Source organism: Telmatherina bonti (genome assembly GCF_933228915.1).
Source record: "Telmatherina bonti genome assembly, chromosome: 4".
In the NCBI taxonomy this organism is placed as follows: domain Eukaryota; kingdom Metazoa; phylum Chordata; class Actinopteri; order Atheriniformes; family Telmatherinidae; genus Telmatherina; species Telmatherina bonti.
This window is the reverse complement of record NC_136622.1, coordinates 37,094,276-37,108,407: the sequence shown is the minus strand read 5'-3', so window position 1 is coordinate 37,108,407 and position 14,132 is coordinate 37,094,276. Positions and strand designations below refer to the sequence as shown.

General features: G+C 41.8%; 1 protein-coding gene across 4 annotated transcripts in view; it reads left to right on the top strand.

Moving 5' to 3' along the window:
- Nucleotides 1-6,276: 6,276 nt before the first annotated feature.
- The window catches only part of LOC306754884 (paired box protein Pax-7-like), a 62,120-nt gene continuing 54,264 nt past the window's right edge, over nt 6,277-14,132 (top strand). Inside the window, exons 1-4 of one of the 4 annotated variants that reach the window (XM_079239012.1) lie at nt 6,277-6,593; nt 7,008-7,243; nt 7,378-7,504; nt 8,108-8,236. In XM_079239012.1, coding sequence (XP_079095138.1) covers nt 6,509-6,593; nt 7,008-7,243; nt 7,378-7,504; nt 8,108-8,236 — 577 coding nt within the window. In that variant the 5' untranslated portion in view covers nt 6,277-6,508. Of the gene's footprint in view, nt 6,594-7,007; nt 7,244-7,374; nt 7,520-8,107; nt 8,237-14,132 lie in introns of all 4 variants that reach the window. The other 3 variants (XM_079239010.1, XM_079239011.1, XM_079239009.1) reach the window with 3 other exon arrangements.

The following is a 14,132-nucleotide window of genomic DNA, read 5'->3' as shown; positions in this document are numbered from 1 at the left end:
GCCGCGGGGGCGGGGGGCGACGCCGCGGGGGCGGGGGGCGACGCCGCGGGGGCGGGGGGCGACGCCGCGGGGGCGGGGGGCGACGCCGCGGGGGCGGGGGGCGACGCCGCCGGGGCGGGGGGCGACGCCGCGGGGGCGGGGGGCGACGCCACGGGGGCGGGGGGCGACGCCGCCGGGGCGGGGGGCGACGCCGCGGGGGCGGGGGGCGACGCCATGTGGACGTGAAGCAGAACTGCAGCAACGTGGAAGAACAGCGAGTTCATGTAGCGGCGCCATCGGTCACATGATTACCTCCTCAGGAGGAAGGTTTCCCCGCTGAGAGAACATGATCCGTTTGGAGGTGTGTGTGTGTGTGTGTGTGTGTGTGTGTCGGCTAATGCAAGGTAGCTGCAAGTCATTCCTAGTTTCTGCATCTTGTGACTTAATGAACGATGAATTCCGGGTTTAATGAAACAGTTTAACTGTTGGAGGATGAAGATGAGGATGAGGACGAACCGGGTTTGAGAGAATTATAAATATTTATTGAGCGGCGTTTCAGCAGAAGATGGACGCAATTAACTACTTTGCAGATTTTAGCTTAATCTACTGTCTTGACGCTGACCAGTCCCAGTGAAGCTGTGGTTTTACTGGGATTTCTTACTGGTTTACCAGCTACTTAACTGTGTAAAAAGGAAAAAAAAACACATATCCTCATCAGTAATCGTTTCATTTTATGGAATTTAGCTGCTTGTGGCATAAAAACGAAGGAAATGAGGAGTATTTAAAGAAGAAATTGTGCTTTTTGTGTAAAATGTGAATAAAATGTTTGATGTTTTGCTTCTCGGCGGGAAGTTTCTGAACGCTGAGAGGAAGATGCTCATCGGGTTGTAAAGTGAAGCCATAAGCTGTGTGTTGCCAAACGGCCGGCGAGCTGCTGAACACGAGTTCCTTCCCAGCGACGACGTGCACTTTATCACCTCATTTATTCTGTTCCGGTTCTTTTGGGTTTCTCAGAGCGAAGCGGACGCAGAAGTTCTGCTTCCGGAAGGTTCTGCATGTAGCGATGTCCGGTTAACATGTCCCACTGTAACCAATAAAGATGGAACCACAACCAGCGTTGGGAAGTTTTCATGTTTTTCTGCCTCCTCGCCTCGTCTGACATGTTTAGTTGGAAACTTTTGTGACAAAAGGAAATAAAACTAAATACAGAGTAACTTATGAGCTCATATTTTATTCCCAAAAATCATAAAACAATCTGAAATTTTAGGAAATAAGATATAATTTTATGTTTTATTGAGTAAGTTTTACAGAATCTAAAAAACTAAAATGTAAAAAATGATCCGGAACCTTTCTGAATCTCAAACCTTTGCGTTTTATTTCATATAAAAAGTTTCAGAGTTTAATTTGGTACAAAGTTTGATGTTCTGTGTTGTCGACATAAAAACAGTCGAGCTGCTGGAATGATGAAGATTTCTGATGCTGGTGGGTCACATGACTGCTTCCACTTCCTCTGTTTAACTTCTGCGTCCAATCAGAGCTCAGGTGTCATTTCAGCTCAAAGCATCACCTTGCTGCTTTCAGGGACATCCGTTCATCCCACGCCATCGTCCTGCTGCTTTCAGGGACATCCGTTCATCCCACGCCATCGTCCTGCTGCTTTCAGGGACATCCGTTCATCCCACGCCATCGTCCTGCTGCTTTCAGGGACATCCGTTCATCCCACGCCATCGTCCTGCTGCTTTCAGGGACATCCGTTCATCCCACGCCATCGTCCTGCTGCTTTCAGGGACATCCGTTCATCCCACGCCATCGTCCTGCTGCTTTCAGGGACATCCGTTCATCCCACGCCATCGTCCTGCTGCTTTCAGGGACATCAGTTCATCCCACGCCATCGTCCTGCTGCTTTCAGGGACATCAGTTCATCCCACGCCATCGTCCTGCTGCTTTCAGGGACATCCGTTCATCCCACGCCATCGTCCTGCTGCTTTCAGGGACATCCGTTCATCCCACGCCATCGTCCTGCTGCTTTCAGGGACATCCGTTCATCCCACGCCATCGTCCTGCTGCTTTCAGGGACATCCGTTCATCCCACGCCATCGTCCTGCTGCTTTCAGGGACATCAGTTCATCCCACGCCATCGTCCTGCTGCGTTCAGGGACATCAGTTCATCCCACGCCATCGTCCTGCTGCGTTCAGGGACATCCGTTCATCCCACGCCATCGTCCTGCTGCTTTCAGGGACATCCGTTCATCCCACGCCATCGTCCTGCTGCTTTCAGGGACATCCGTTCATCCCACGCCATCGTCCTGCTGCGTTCAGGGACATCCGTTCATCCCACGCCATCGTCCTGCTGCTTTCAGGGACATCCGTTCATCCCACGCCATCGTCCTGCTGCGTTCAGGGACATCAGTTCATCATTCCAAACCGTTTCTGAAGAAGTAAAAAAAACTCCATGAAGTTTTATTTCTACATTATTTACAAACTTAAAACAACTTTAAGTTCCTGCATAAAACACAAAACAAACACGATCCTGACTTGCGATGTTTCTAAACCATCACCATCATCACGCTTTCTGCTGTCCTTCCTGTGTAGAATTGCAGGATGAATGGTTCCTTCAGACACATTTTTCCGGATGAAATCCATCTTCACGCTGCAACTGGGAGGAAAATGGCAGCATTGACCCCAGCGGTGGCTCTCTGGCTCCACGGGGTCCCGCCGGGTCCCATGGTCTCCTCGCAGTGAATCCGTATTGTTGTTGCTGTAATCATGTGTGGAAAAAACAAGTTAGTGATGCTTTGGAGGAAGCTGCAGGACGCTGGAGTTGGTGCCGTGAGAAATCAGCAATGTTTCATCTTTAACCTTCAGTTGTCGACTTGTTTCAAACCGACTCCAGACACAGAAAAGAGGGAAAATTATTCTTTTTAAAAAAAAAAAATTAATAAAAAAATTAATTTAAACCTTTAAAGCCTGATCTGAGATTTTTTTTTTTTTTAAATGTATAAAATTGATTTTTACCCATTAATCATGTGGCGAAGCAGAAACTGTCCACCAGGGGGCAGAAGTCTGATTGTGTTTAACAGTTTTTAATCAAGTTTTTACCATAAAAATGATGCAAAATGTGTCAGACATATTTTAATATTATTCTTACATTAAAGGGTTAAATATAAAAATAACTAATAAATATATAAATGATGCTTTGAGATTGGCACCTCTGACTTTTTTAATTGAATTGCTTTTATTTACCTACACTAATTTTATTTTATTAATTATTTATTTAATGTCATTGATTTTTTTACAATCTTTATTTTTTCCTGTATTTATTTATATATATATATATATATTTAATTTACTTATAAATCAGTTCTGACATTGAAAATCATTCTTGACTGTTTTTTTTTTTTTTTTTAAATAATGCTCTACTAACATAATTTCCCTCAGGATATTAGTAAATTATTTTCTAATAATTTCTTTCTGTTAATAATTGAGTATTTTCCATCTTTGCTCCCTAAACATAAAACCTGACCTGAGGTGATTTTTCCTCTTTGAGCAGCTTTTTCTGCTGTGAATGAGCCGGGCTGCAGGACCAGAGGTAACCTGGGATCCACCTGAATATGGTCAGACGAGCAGAACCCAGACGCCATCTCTGCATCACATGACCTCTCATCACCCTGATGACTGAGGTGAGGTCAGCTTCTGATCTGATGCTGCAGCCATGTGGGACTAATTCCCTCCATTAGAAATCTGGATTTAGCACTTGGACCAACGTTTGTGTTTCACTTGTTTAGCGGAACAATTCTGAAAGACTCAGATGAACTGATTCATGATGATGGAGGGAAAAAAAGGTTTCTGTAGGTTTTTTTTAGGATGTTTGCTGGTTTTAAACTGGAAAATGTATATTTGGAATATAATAGCTGGAGGCTTTTACTAACAGTTGATTCCTACGTTCACTTTTCATTTATTTTTTCTATCTGAAAAAAAGAAAGAAAGATAAAACCAATTTATCATTTAACACATCAGTTTGGTGGTTTGGAAGAAATAAAATGTGATAAATGTTACAGATTTTAGTCAAGAAAATATAAGAAACACTACAAGAACTACAGACTGGTCTAAAATTTTGGAACATTTCAGAAATGTTCCTCTGAAGATCTCATCAGTGTAGAATATCATCTACAGATTCAGAGAATCTGCAGGAATCTCTGTATGCTTGGGACAAGACTGGATACTGGATATCTTCTAGATTAAAAGCAGACATTATTCTGTACTGGAAATCACTGCATGGACTCAGGAAGATTTATAGAAACTACTGTCTGTGAACACAGCTCAAGTTGAAAACCACAGACAATTGTCTGAAAATTATATACATATATGTATGTATATATATATATATATATATATATATATATAAAATCTCAGATTCCTCATCTGATATGCATTTTATGTATCATACTGTTTTATACTTTATATTTTGTATTTTATCTTTAGTATTTTTAATTGGATTTTATATGTTATTGCTGTCTTATTGTAGATTTATCGTTTAATCAACCAATCAATCAATCAGTTTTCTTTTTTTTTTTTTTTTTTTTTAAATTATCATACTTGTAATAATTTTACCTGTATTTCTGTTTTGTGAAGCACTTTGGTCAGCGGGGACTGTTTTAAATGTGCTTTCTGAATACTTTTGAGTTTAATCGAATTCTGGGAATAAAATATAGGAATAATTACATTTTGTTTTTATTTCCACTGTTTGGAAATGGTGTCATATAGAGAATATGTTTTAAGTTAATGAAAGAATCAGAGAATCAGAAGTCTCTCTGAGTCCTTGCAGTAGTTTCTGGTTAAAACTCACATCAGCTTTTTGTTTTTATAGCTGTTTTCAGTTGTTCTGCTGAAGGTTTCATCAAAATATTAAACATAACTGCGTTTTCTCATGAAAATTTGCACAAAAATTAGACTTCTTATAATAAATGGTTTAAAAAACAGTTTACCAGCAACAAAAAAACCCCACCACTCATAACTAAGTTAAAGAAAACAAAACACAAAAAACATGTGAGCCAAAAGAGTCGACTCTTCCAGCAGAGCCGAGTCAAAAGAACCAACTCTTTAAAAAAACGAACTTCTCATAAGCTTCTCATAGGCCTTATTAATCATTGCGGCTATTCTGATTGGCTCTGCGCCTTCGTGTCTTGCCGCGTGATTGGCTGTCCCCGCTGTCCCTCAGCCCACTCGGCTAGCTAGCGCTAACGGAGGTCGCGTGCTCATCCAGAACTTCAGAAGCAAAGAAAAGAAAAATCCAGAATTTGTTTCAGTCTTAAACTTAAAATCACAAAATAATCTAATAAACAATGACGTCAGGAAGTCTGAAAACATGTTTAGTTAGCATCAAGGAGCGTGCTATTTATCCAGGTATTCTCCAGGTAGCTTCCAGGTAGGTTCCAGGTAGCTTCCAGGTATTCTCCAGGTAGCTTCCAGGTATTTTACAGGTAACTTCCAGGTAGACCAGAGAGGAAGGTGAGTTTTACGACTCAGCTGAAATCCACACAAAAATTACCAAAAATGTAATAAAAATAATCGTTTTTCTATGTTGAGGTGTTTACCTGAACTTCACCTGACATTTTACAGACTAAATATGGATTTTATTTGGTCAAAATTTCTGCAAAAAGTATGTTTTTTAATGAAAATAAAAATAATAATTTGCTCAGAGAAAACTGATGACAGAGGCTCGATTTTCGTCCTTAAATCTTAATGGTAATAATTTAGTTTTAATACATTTAAGTTGACACTTCTGTGATTTATTATTGAAATAAATGTGCTAACAAATATAAATAATAACGCAGACCACTAATTACATATAAATGTATTCTCTGTGCAACAAAGTTGGTAAATAAAGGCTAAATTTAACTTAATATTTCCTGTTTTTCCCGCATCATTCAGGTGAATTTCAGTAAATCAGGAAAAATATTGTTTTGTGTTTTTTTTTCCAAATTTTATATGAATTTTATTATTTAGTTTATTTTGTGTTTAAAAAGGAAAAAAAAAAATCTCAGAAAGACCCGCAGGGGATGAACTCGGAGCGCGTCCACAGGTTGATGTGCACGCGGATGTCATGCTGCGTGATCCATAGCGCGCGCGTGTGTGTGTGTGTGCGTGATTATCGCGATCCCCTCGCGCTGATTGGCTGCTGAAACTTGTTGGAGCTTTTCCCACTCGGATAAAAAAAAAAAAAGCCTCTAAAAACCAGTGCGCGCGACCCGCCCCCCAGTTCCCGAGCCCGCGTGCTCCAGACTGGTCCTGGTGGACGTGGGAGTGGGCCTTCAGAGCGCGGGACAGCCGGAGAGAAGCAGCATCATGAGGACACGGAGCGGAACCCGCGGCGTGGACGCGGCGTGATCCTGATCCGGGTTTGCTTCCCACGCGGTCCACAGCGGAGCTTTCCACGCGGTCCCACGCCAGCCGGACCCGTGGACACCTGTCCCTCCATCCGGGACTTTTCCTGTCTTTATTTCTCCTCCATGCTGGTATAAATGGTAGGATGTCATCGCTGCAGGGACCCCTGCCGCGGATGATGCGCGCGGCTCCCGGACAGAACTACGGCCGCTCCGGGTTTCCTCTGGAAGGTAGGACTCACCGAACCGGGCCGGACCGGGCCAGAACCGGTCCCACCGGGAGCACTGCCACACAACACAACCCAGACTGGGATGTTTTAGAGTCTCACACTGAAACTTTTCCTTTTTATTTTCCGTTTTATTTAAAAAAACAAAAAAAAAAACAAACAAACAAAAAAAACAAACAAAAACGAAATGAATAAAAATAAAATATTAAACTAAATGATTAAATATTAAAAAAAAAAAAAAAAAAAAAGATAAAATAATAAACTGAGAATAAAACGTCCTGCTTCTCCAGTCGCATTAAAATAAACAGAAAACTGAGGCTAAACAGCAGAAATGTGGTAAAAATAAACTCCGATTTATCCGGACGGTGAGGAATCTCTTCCAGCTGCGTGACCTCCGTGTCCCGCGTGTCCCCCGCAGTGTCCACGCCACTGGGACAGGGACGCGTCAACCAGCTCGGCGGGGTCTTCATCAACGGCCGGCCGCTTCCCAACCACATCCGACACAAGATCGTGGAGATGGCGCACCATGGGGTCCGGCCCTGCGTCATCTCGCGCCAGCTGCGGGTCTCCCACGGCTGCGTGTCCAAGATCCTGTGTCGCTACCAGGAGACGGGCTCCATCAGACCCGGGGCCATCGGAGGCAGCAAGCCCAGGGTGAGGACACACTCTCACCAGAAACATACTTTTTATCATAATGATGGAGGAATTTACTGCGTGGAGGCCTGCAGGCCGCGGAGTTTAAAGGTCTGCTTGTTTGTGCTCGTGCCACCCCTTCCCACGTGCAGCAGGTCGCCACTGTGGACGTGGAAAAGCGGATAGAAGAGTACAAGCGGGACAACCCGGGTATGTTCAGCTGGGAGATCCGGGACAAGCTGCTGAAGGACGGAGTGTGTGACAGAAGCTCGGTCCCCTCAGGTGAGGCCTCGTCTGGTAAGATTCCCCCACCAGCTTCCTCTCACATTTAGTAGCATTAGGATTTATTTATTTACGTCTTTATTATTATTTATTTATTTTATTAATTTATTATTTATTTATTTGTTTGTTTGTTTATTAACATTATTCTTATGTATGTATTTATTTATTTACCTGTTTAATAAATTTATTAGTTATTTACTTGTTTATTAAATTTATTATTTATGAATAAATAAATAAATAATAATAATAATAATTATTCATAATATAAATATTTATTTATATTTGATTTATTAACTCTATAATTATTATTATTTACTTGTTTATTAAATTTATTATTATTATTTAGTTGTTTATTGACTTCATTATTATTATTTATTAACTGACTTTATTGTTATTATTTATTTACTTGTTTATTGACTTTATTATTAATATGAATAATTAATTGATTAATTATTATTATTATTATTATTATTATTATTATTGTTATTATTATTTACTTATTTCTTGATGTATTTATTTCAGTACCGTAAAATGTATTTTAATAAGGACTTTCTCAGTGAAACGAACATCAGAGTGAAATGGAGCGCGTGCGTGTCTCCGCAGTGAGCTCCATCAGCCGCGTGCTCCGCGCGCGCTTTGGGAAGAAGGACGATGAGGAAGAGTGTGAGAAGAAAGATGAAGATGGAGAGAAGAAAACCAAACACAGCATCGACGGGATCCTGTCCGACAAAGGTAGGCCTGGGGAGGGCGCGCGCAGCCTGTGCGGGCCGCGCCGTGCCGCGCCGCACCGCGCCTTGCCGCGTGCGCAGCTGCTGGTTCGCACCTCTCGCCGCGCTGATAAACGGTCTACAAATGAGGTCTAAACGGGGTTTTGTCGCGTTGGGTTTACTGGTGTCCCAGTAGACACAGAAGCTGCTTCATTATTAATGTGAGGGAAGCGTCGGGGCGCGCGCGCGCGCGCCTCCCGCGGCGTTGCTTTCACGCGCCAGTCGCTGTCAATCATCCATGCAGGCGCGCGAGGCCGCAGACCTGAAAGAAACGTTTTCACGGATAAACAGAAGGTTAATTCGGCTGTAAATATTTACAAAGCAGAATAATTTAACTGGTTTTACTCAGTTTGTCTGACTGGTTTAACTGGTTTGACTGGTTTTTTCCACCTCCATCCTCATCTGCATGCCTCTCCCAGGTGAAGCGTCGTCCCATCATCCTGGCGTTGGATAATTTGGGGCCTGAGCCTATTAGGGCTGGTAATGAAAGTGGTGTGTGTTGCAGGAGGGTGTAATAGCTTCCAGGCTCGCTAAGAAATATATTTATCCCCTATCAGCCCTCACTCTCACACTTCCAGCACATGCCTTCTGTTCAGCGGCTTTAAAGCAGATTAAATTGAGCCTTTTATTTCTTTTCACTTTCATCTCCCAGTGGCGCCCTGCATGGTGTGAGGCCCACAGCGGAAAATTCAGCAGATTTAAGGCTCCTCTTCCCCCCGCGTTCAATTTCACTTTTTATTTTCTGACATTTCTGGCGGCTGCAGGAGACGAGCTGCATTTTAGGATGAATGAAGGAAGCGGAACTTCGTGTTTTTACCACTTTTCTACCAGGAACACGACTGCAGCACAAAACACACACACAAACACATATACATATATATATATATATATATATATATATATATGTGTATATGTGTGTATATATATATGTGTGTATATATATATATGTGTGTGTATATATATATATATATATATATATATATATATATATAAATCCATGCAGATACATGCGATGTGGATAAAAAAAAAAGCTGATAATCTTGATAGTTTTATAAAAGTCTGTGATTTCTTCCTGAATAAACGACATGCTGAATACTTTAAACGTTCGGCTTCGTTAAACCCTTTCAGCACGTTTCCAGGTGGGACGTTTCCTCCCGTTGGTGGAGGCGGCGCCAGGTACGCTGCAGCTCTGGACTCCAGCCTGATGGGAAGGTGATGAGAAGCAGCTTTCCAGTGGGAAGTTGGAGCTATTAATAATAATTTTCCCCCGGCGTCTTCTCGTTACTGCGCCATCTTCACTTTCTCACAGCTATTTTCAGGTTGAAATTGAGGGAGACCCAAATGTTGGCAGGAGATAACACAATCATCGCAGCCTCGGTCCGCGGCTGTGCATCACTTTATTAAACTGGGATTAACCTCCCCTTCCTCCCCCGCTGGCTTGCACCACAAAAAAATATCACATTTCTAAGAGAAACGTTAAAAACTGACAACGTTCTGGGAGCAGAAGCAGATCTGCATCGACATGAACAATAACAGCCGTCGTCATATTCATTTCTGCACTTATTTCATAAAATGACGAAACTAAATAAACATTTTTACTAAAATATAAGCAGAATTAAATGTAGTTTTTTTCAGATATCATGTTGGATGTGAGTTCCAAAGAGAAACCTGACGTGTCAGAACCAACATATGTGTTACTGGTCACTTTAAACGACCTGCAACGCTCAGAAAATCCAGATTTTCCACAAAATTTCAGGTAAAAACGTAAAACGTAAAAGCAGCCACTCTGGATGCGAACAGACTGAAGTTCTGATGAGCAGAAAACAGGAAGATGAGCAGCTTTACGGACCGTTTAACACAAATATGTCCAGATGGACTCGTCTCGTACTTATCAGACTATTTTTCACAGATTACGAAGAAAAACGAACAAAAACTTGTCTGAAGGTCTCCGCACACCAACGGCAGGAAATGACACAGAACTGTGGATGTTCAGAATATTTCTACCTCTGAACGTCACGTTTGATCTCAGTTCGTGAATAAATGAAGAAACAAACTTGCAAGATAGCGAAAAAAAGATGGATTCCGTAAGAGATCGCAATAAAACGGAGGCGATGGGTTGATCCTGATCCAGAAGAGAGAGGAGGACTTGCTTAGTCCAGGACCCGAAGCTGGACCAGCTAGTAGCTAGCAGCTAGCGGATAGCAGCTAGCTGATAGCAGTTAGCAGATAGCAGCTAGCGGATAGCAGTTAGCAGATAGCAGCTAGCGGATAGCCGTTAGCTAGCCACTAGCTTAAGACAAAAAGGCCCAGTCATGCTGCACGGATACGCAGACGGACGGAAGGACAGTTTCTATCGTCTGCTGAGTCGTAATTTTTCTTTGTAATTTGTCACTTGACGCTGAAAACGGAGCAATACCACCTGAAACTTTGGGGGCAGCGTTGAGCCGTGTAGCCGACACACAACCAGTGAACAGAACAAATCAGAGAAGAAGAAGAGGAACAGATCAATCAATAGCCTCCGATGAGTTGAACAGAACAGAACAGTGGTTTTCTTCTTCTGCTACTTTTGGAAGGTTGTAAACAACTTTCCAGCTTCCACCTCCGGCCGCCGCCGGCTCTGGTGACACTGTCAACACGCCTTCTCTGATTGGTCGACTGTGACCAATCCACCTCAACCTGGATGGCGTTACGTCCCTGTGCTGAACGTTCCTGTTGGCTTGACATTGATCCTATAAAAAATCTTTCTGTGTGAATAATTCGGACCAAATATTTGGAGCAGGTGTTTAAAGGCTTTTATTTTGACAGGACTAAGTTAGAAACTGTTTTTTAATGTTTTGAAAACTCATCACATGATGTAACGTTGGGACAGTAAAACTTTGTGCTCGTTCGCTGTGTGACGTCGGCGCTGAGTTGTGCTTCACTCCGTCGGCAGCAGGCGGATGTAAAACTGCTGGATTGAGACGGACTTTTACTGTCTGGAGAGGTGTCGGAGTAGAAACAGGACGAAGACGTTGCTGGATGAATGCAGCAGGAAGTTAACGTGATAAAATTTCTTTGACAGCACATTAATTCCACCTGACGTTTATTTGAACATTATGACTAAATATAAAAAAAGGAAATAAAACAAATTAAACAGAAAAGGGAAAAATAAATTTATTTAATCCCACCCAGTAAAGTAAATCAGTCTTGATATCATCATCGCATTTATTATTGATAATAACAAGCAGAAATTACATAATTTTATCATAAAATAATAATGATCCTCAATATTTACATTATTAACTCCTTAAAGATATAAATCCTAATTAGAATCATAATGATTTAATAAAAATATGGATAACAATATAATACATATAATATTAATACATGTATCACCATCATGATTATTATTAAACATGAAAAAAAAATAATATTCCAATTTAAATAAATTATTCCAGTGGAAAAAATGCAATAGTTTAAATTTAATTTAAAGTTGGACCAATAATTTAAATAGTTTAAGTTGAAGAAAAAAAATCTAATTACATGTTACTGAAGTAATTTATTTAGTTTGGATCAGTATGAACTTTTTAGGTATATTAATAATAATAATGATAAAATCAATAATAATAATAATAATAATAATAATAATAATAATAATAATAATAGTAGTAATAACAATAATAATAATAGTAATGATGTGGTATTTATAGAATTTATAAGCTTACAATTAATTAAAATAATAATAATAATAATGATAATGATAATAATAATAATTATTATAGTAATAATCAGTGTATATATTGACCTAAACGTGCAGATTTTCGGAGATGTCTTGTGTCCGTCTTTCTGGCTGGAAAAGCTGTTTTTTTTATGTGTTTTTGGCAGTAAGTTGTTGCTTTAACCAGCAGTTTTATCCACTAAACCTTCCGTTAAAAGCGGAGCAGGAGGACGATGCATCGTGACGTCTGAGCGTTCCTCACCTCCACACCTGCAGATGTAGACGTGCGGAGCACTGGAGGAAAAAGTAGGCGAGGGAAGAAGGAAGCTGCTGCAGAGAAAGCAGCTCTGATCCTCTTGGTGCTTCTGCTTGTCACCGTGACACCGCCACAATAAGAGCGCCGTGCAAGCGCTGCTTTCAGCCCCGGTGAGGGTTATTTCTGTCTGCATCCGTCAGGACGGACAGTTTCCTCTTCATCCAGGTCAAATCTCATCACCTTCACACGTCTCCACACAGCATCAGACGACTGACTTATAAGTCAAAACAAACGCTCCTCGGGTTTCGTACCGCTGGCTTATTGAGGCCTCTCGCGCCTGACGTGCAGCACAGAGGCTAAAGGCTGGATGAGGCTGGCAGGAACGGCGCTGGATCTCTGGAAACTGGGTCACTGTGGAGGCGCGGGGAAACGGGATGAAGCAAAGCAAAATCCACGCAGCAGAAATCAACACAAACAGGACTTTTTATTGGTGTTTAAATAAAGAACTTAGCAATAAACGAAGCAGAAGCTGCTAATTATTCTACCTTTTCTCAGTTTCTCACATCATTTAGTCTGTTTTTCTTTTCTATTTTATGATTTTCTTCACAGCAAACAAACTTCTCTTCTCTTGACTTCGCTCCTGGAGCTTTTCTCTGAGAAAACAAACATGTGAGAGGGGAGTTGCTGAACGGCTGCGAGAGCCTGTTCAAGCGGAGAATAGCAGCCCACTTCGTAGCCATCCCTTAATCCTGCTTTCATTTCGCCGACAAAATGCCAAGAATCTTGTCTGGTGACCCAACGGGAAGCTGATCGGCCAACAAAAGAGCAACGGTGCACAAAGAGCAAACAGGCGAAGAGGGGTTGGGGAGTCAGAAGCCTCTGGCATCCCATTAACGGCCCGTTTGGAAAGGATCCTCGCAGGACAAAAGCAAACAGAGAAACCACAACACGTCTGCAAACAATATGGCAACAACAAATCTTTGGTTGGTCTTTAATGGAGCTCTTGTTGAGGACACCCCCAGAGCTGCACAGCTGATGTGCTGCAGCTTGTGTTTCATTTAGACAAAGGAAGATACGGGGGGGGGGGGGGGGGGGGGGGCTTGATTGGCTTGTTATTCGGCTCTCAGGGGGGGATTGGAGCTGATGCTAAAGATTTCTCCTCAGCGATCTGTCTCTTAATTCAGTCGTCAGATTTCAGCTTCTCTGCGTCTTCAGGTGCATAAAAACCAGCAGCCAGATGATCAGAGATGTTTTATTTCCAACGTTTTTCAGCTTCTCTACGTCTTCAGGTGCATAAAAACCAGCAGCCAGATGATCAGAGATGTTTTATTTCCGACGTTTTTCAGCTTCTCTACGTCTTCAGGTGCATAAAAACCAGCAGCCAGATGATCAGAGATGTTTTATTTCCGACGTTTTTCAGCTTCTCTACGTCTTCAGGTGCATAAAAACCAGCAGCCAGATGATCAGAGATGTTTTATTTCCAACGTTTTTCAGCTTCTCTACGTCTTCAGGTGCATAAAAACCAGCAGCCAGATGATCAGAGATGTTTTATTTCCGACGTTTTTCAGCTTCTCTACGTCTTCAGGTGCATAAAAACCAGCAGCCAGATGATCAGAGATGTTTTATTTCCGACGTTTTTCAGCTTCTCTACGTCTTCAGGTGCATAAAAACCAGCAGCCAGATGATCAGAGATGTTTTATTTCCAACGTTTTTCAGCTTCTCTGCGTCTTCAGGTGCATAAAAACCAGCAGCCAGATGATCAGAGATGTTTTATTTCCGACGTTTTTCAGCTTCTCTGCGTCTTCAGGTGCATAAAAACCAGCAGCCAGATGATCAGAGATGTTTTATTTCCAACGTTTTTCAGCTTCTCTACGTCTTCAGGTGCATAAAAACCAGCAGCCAGATGAT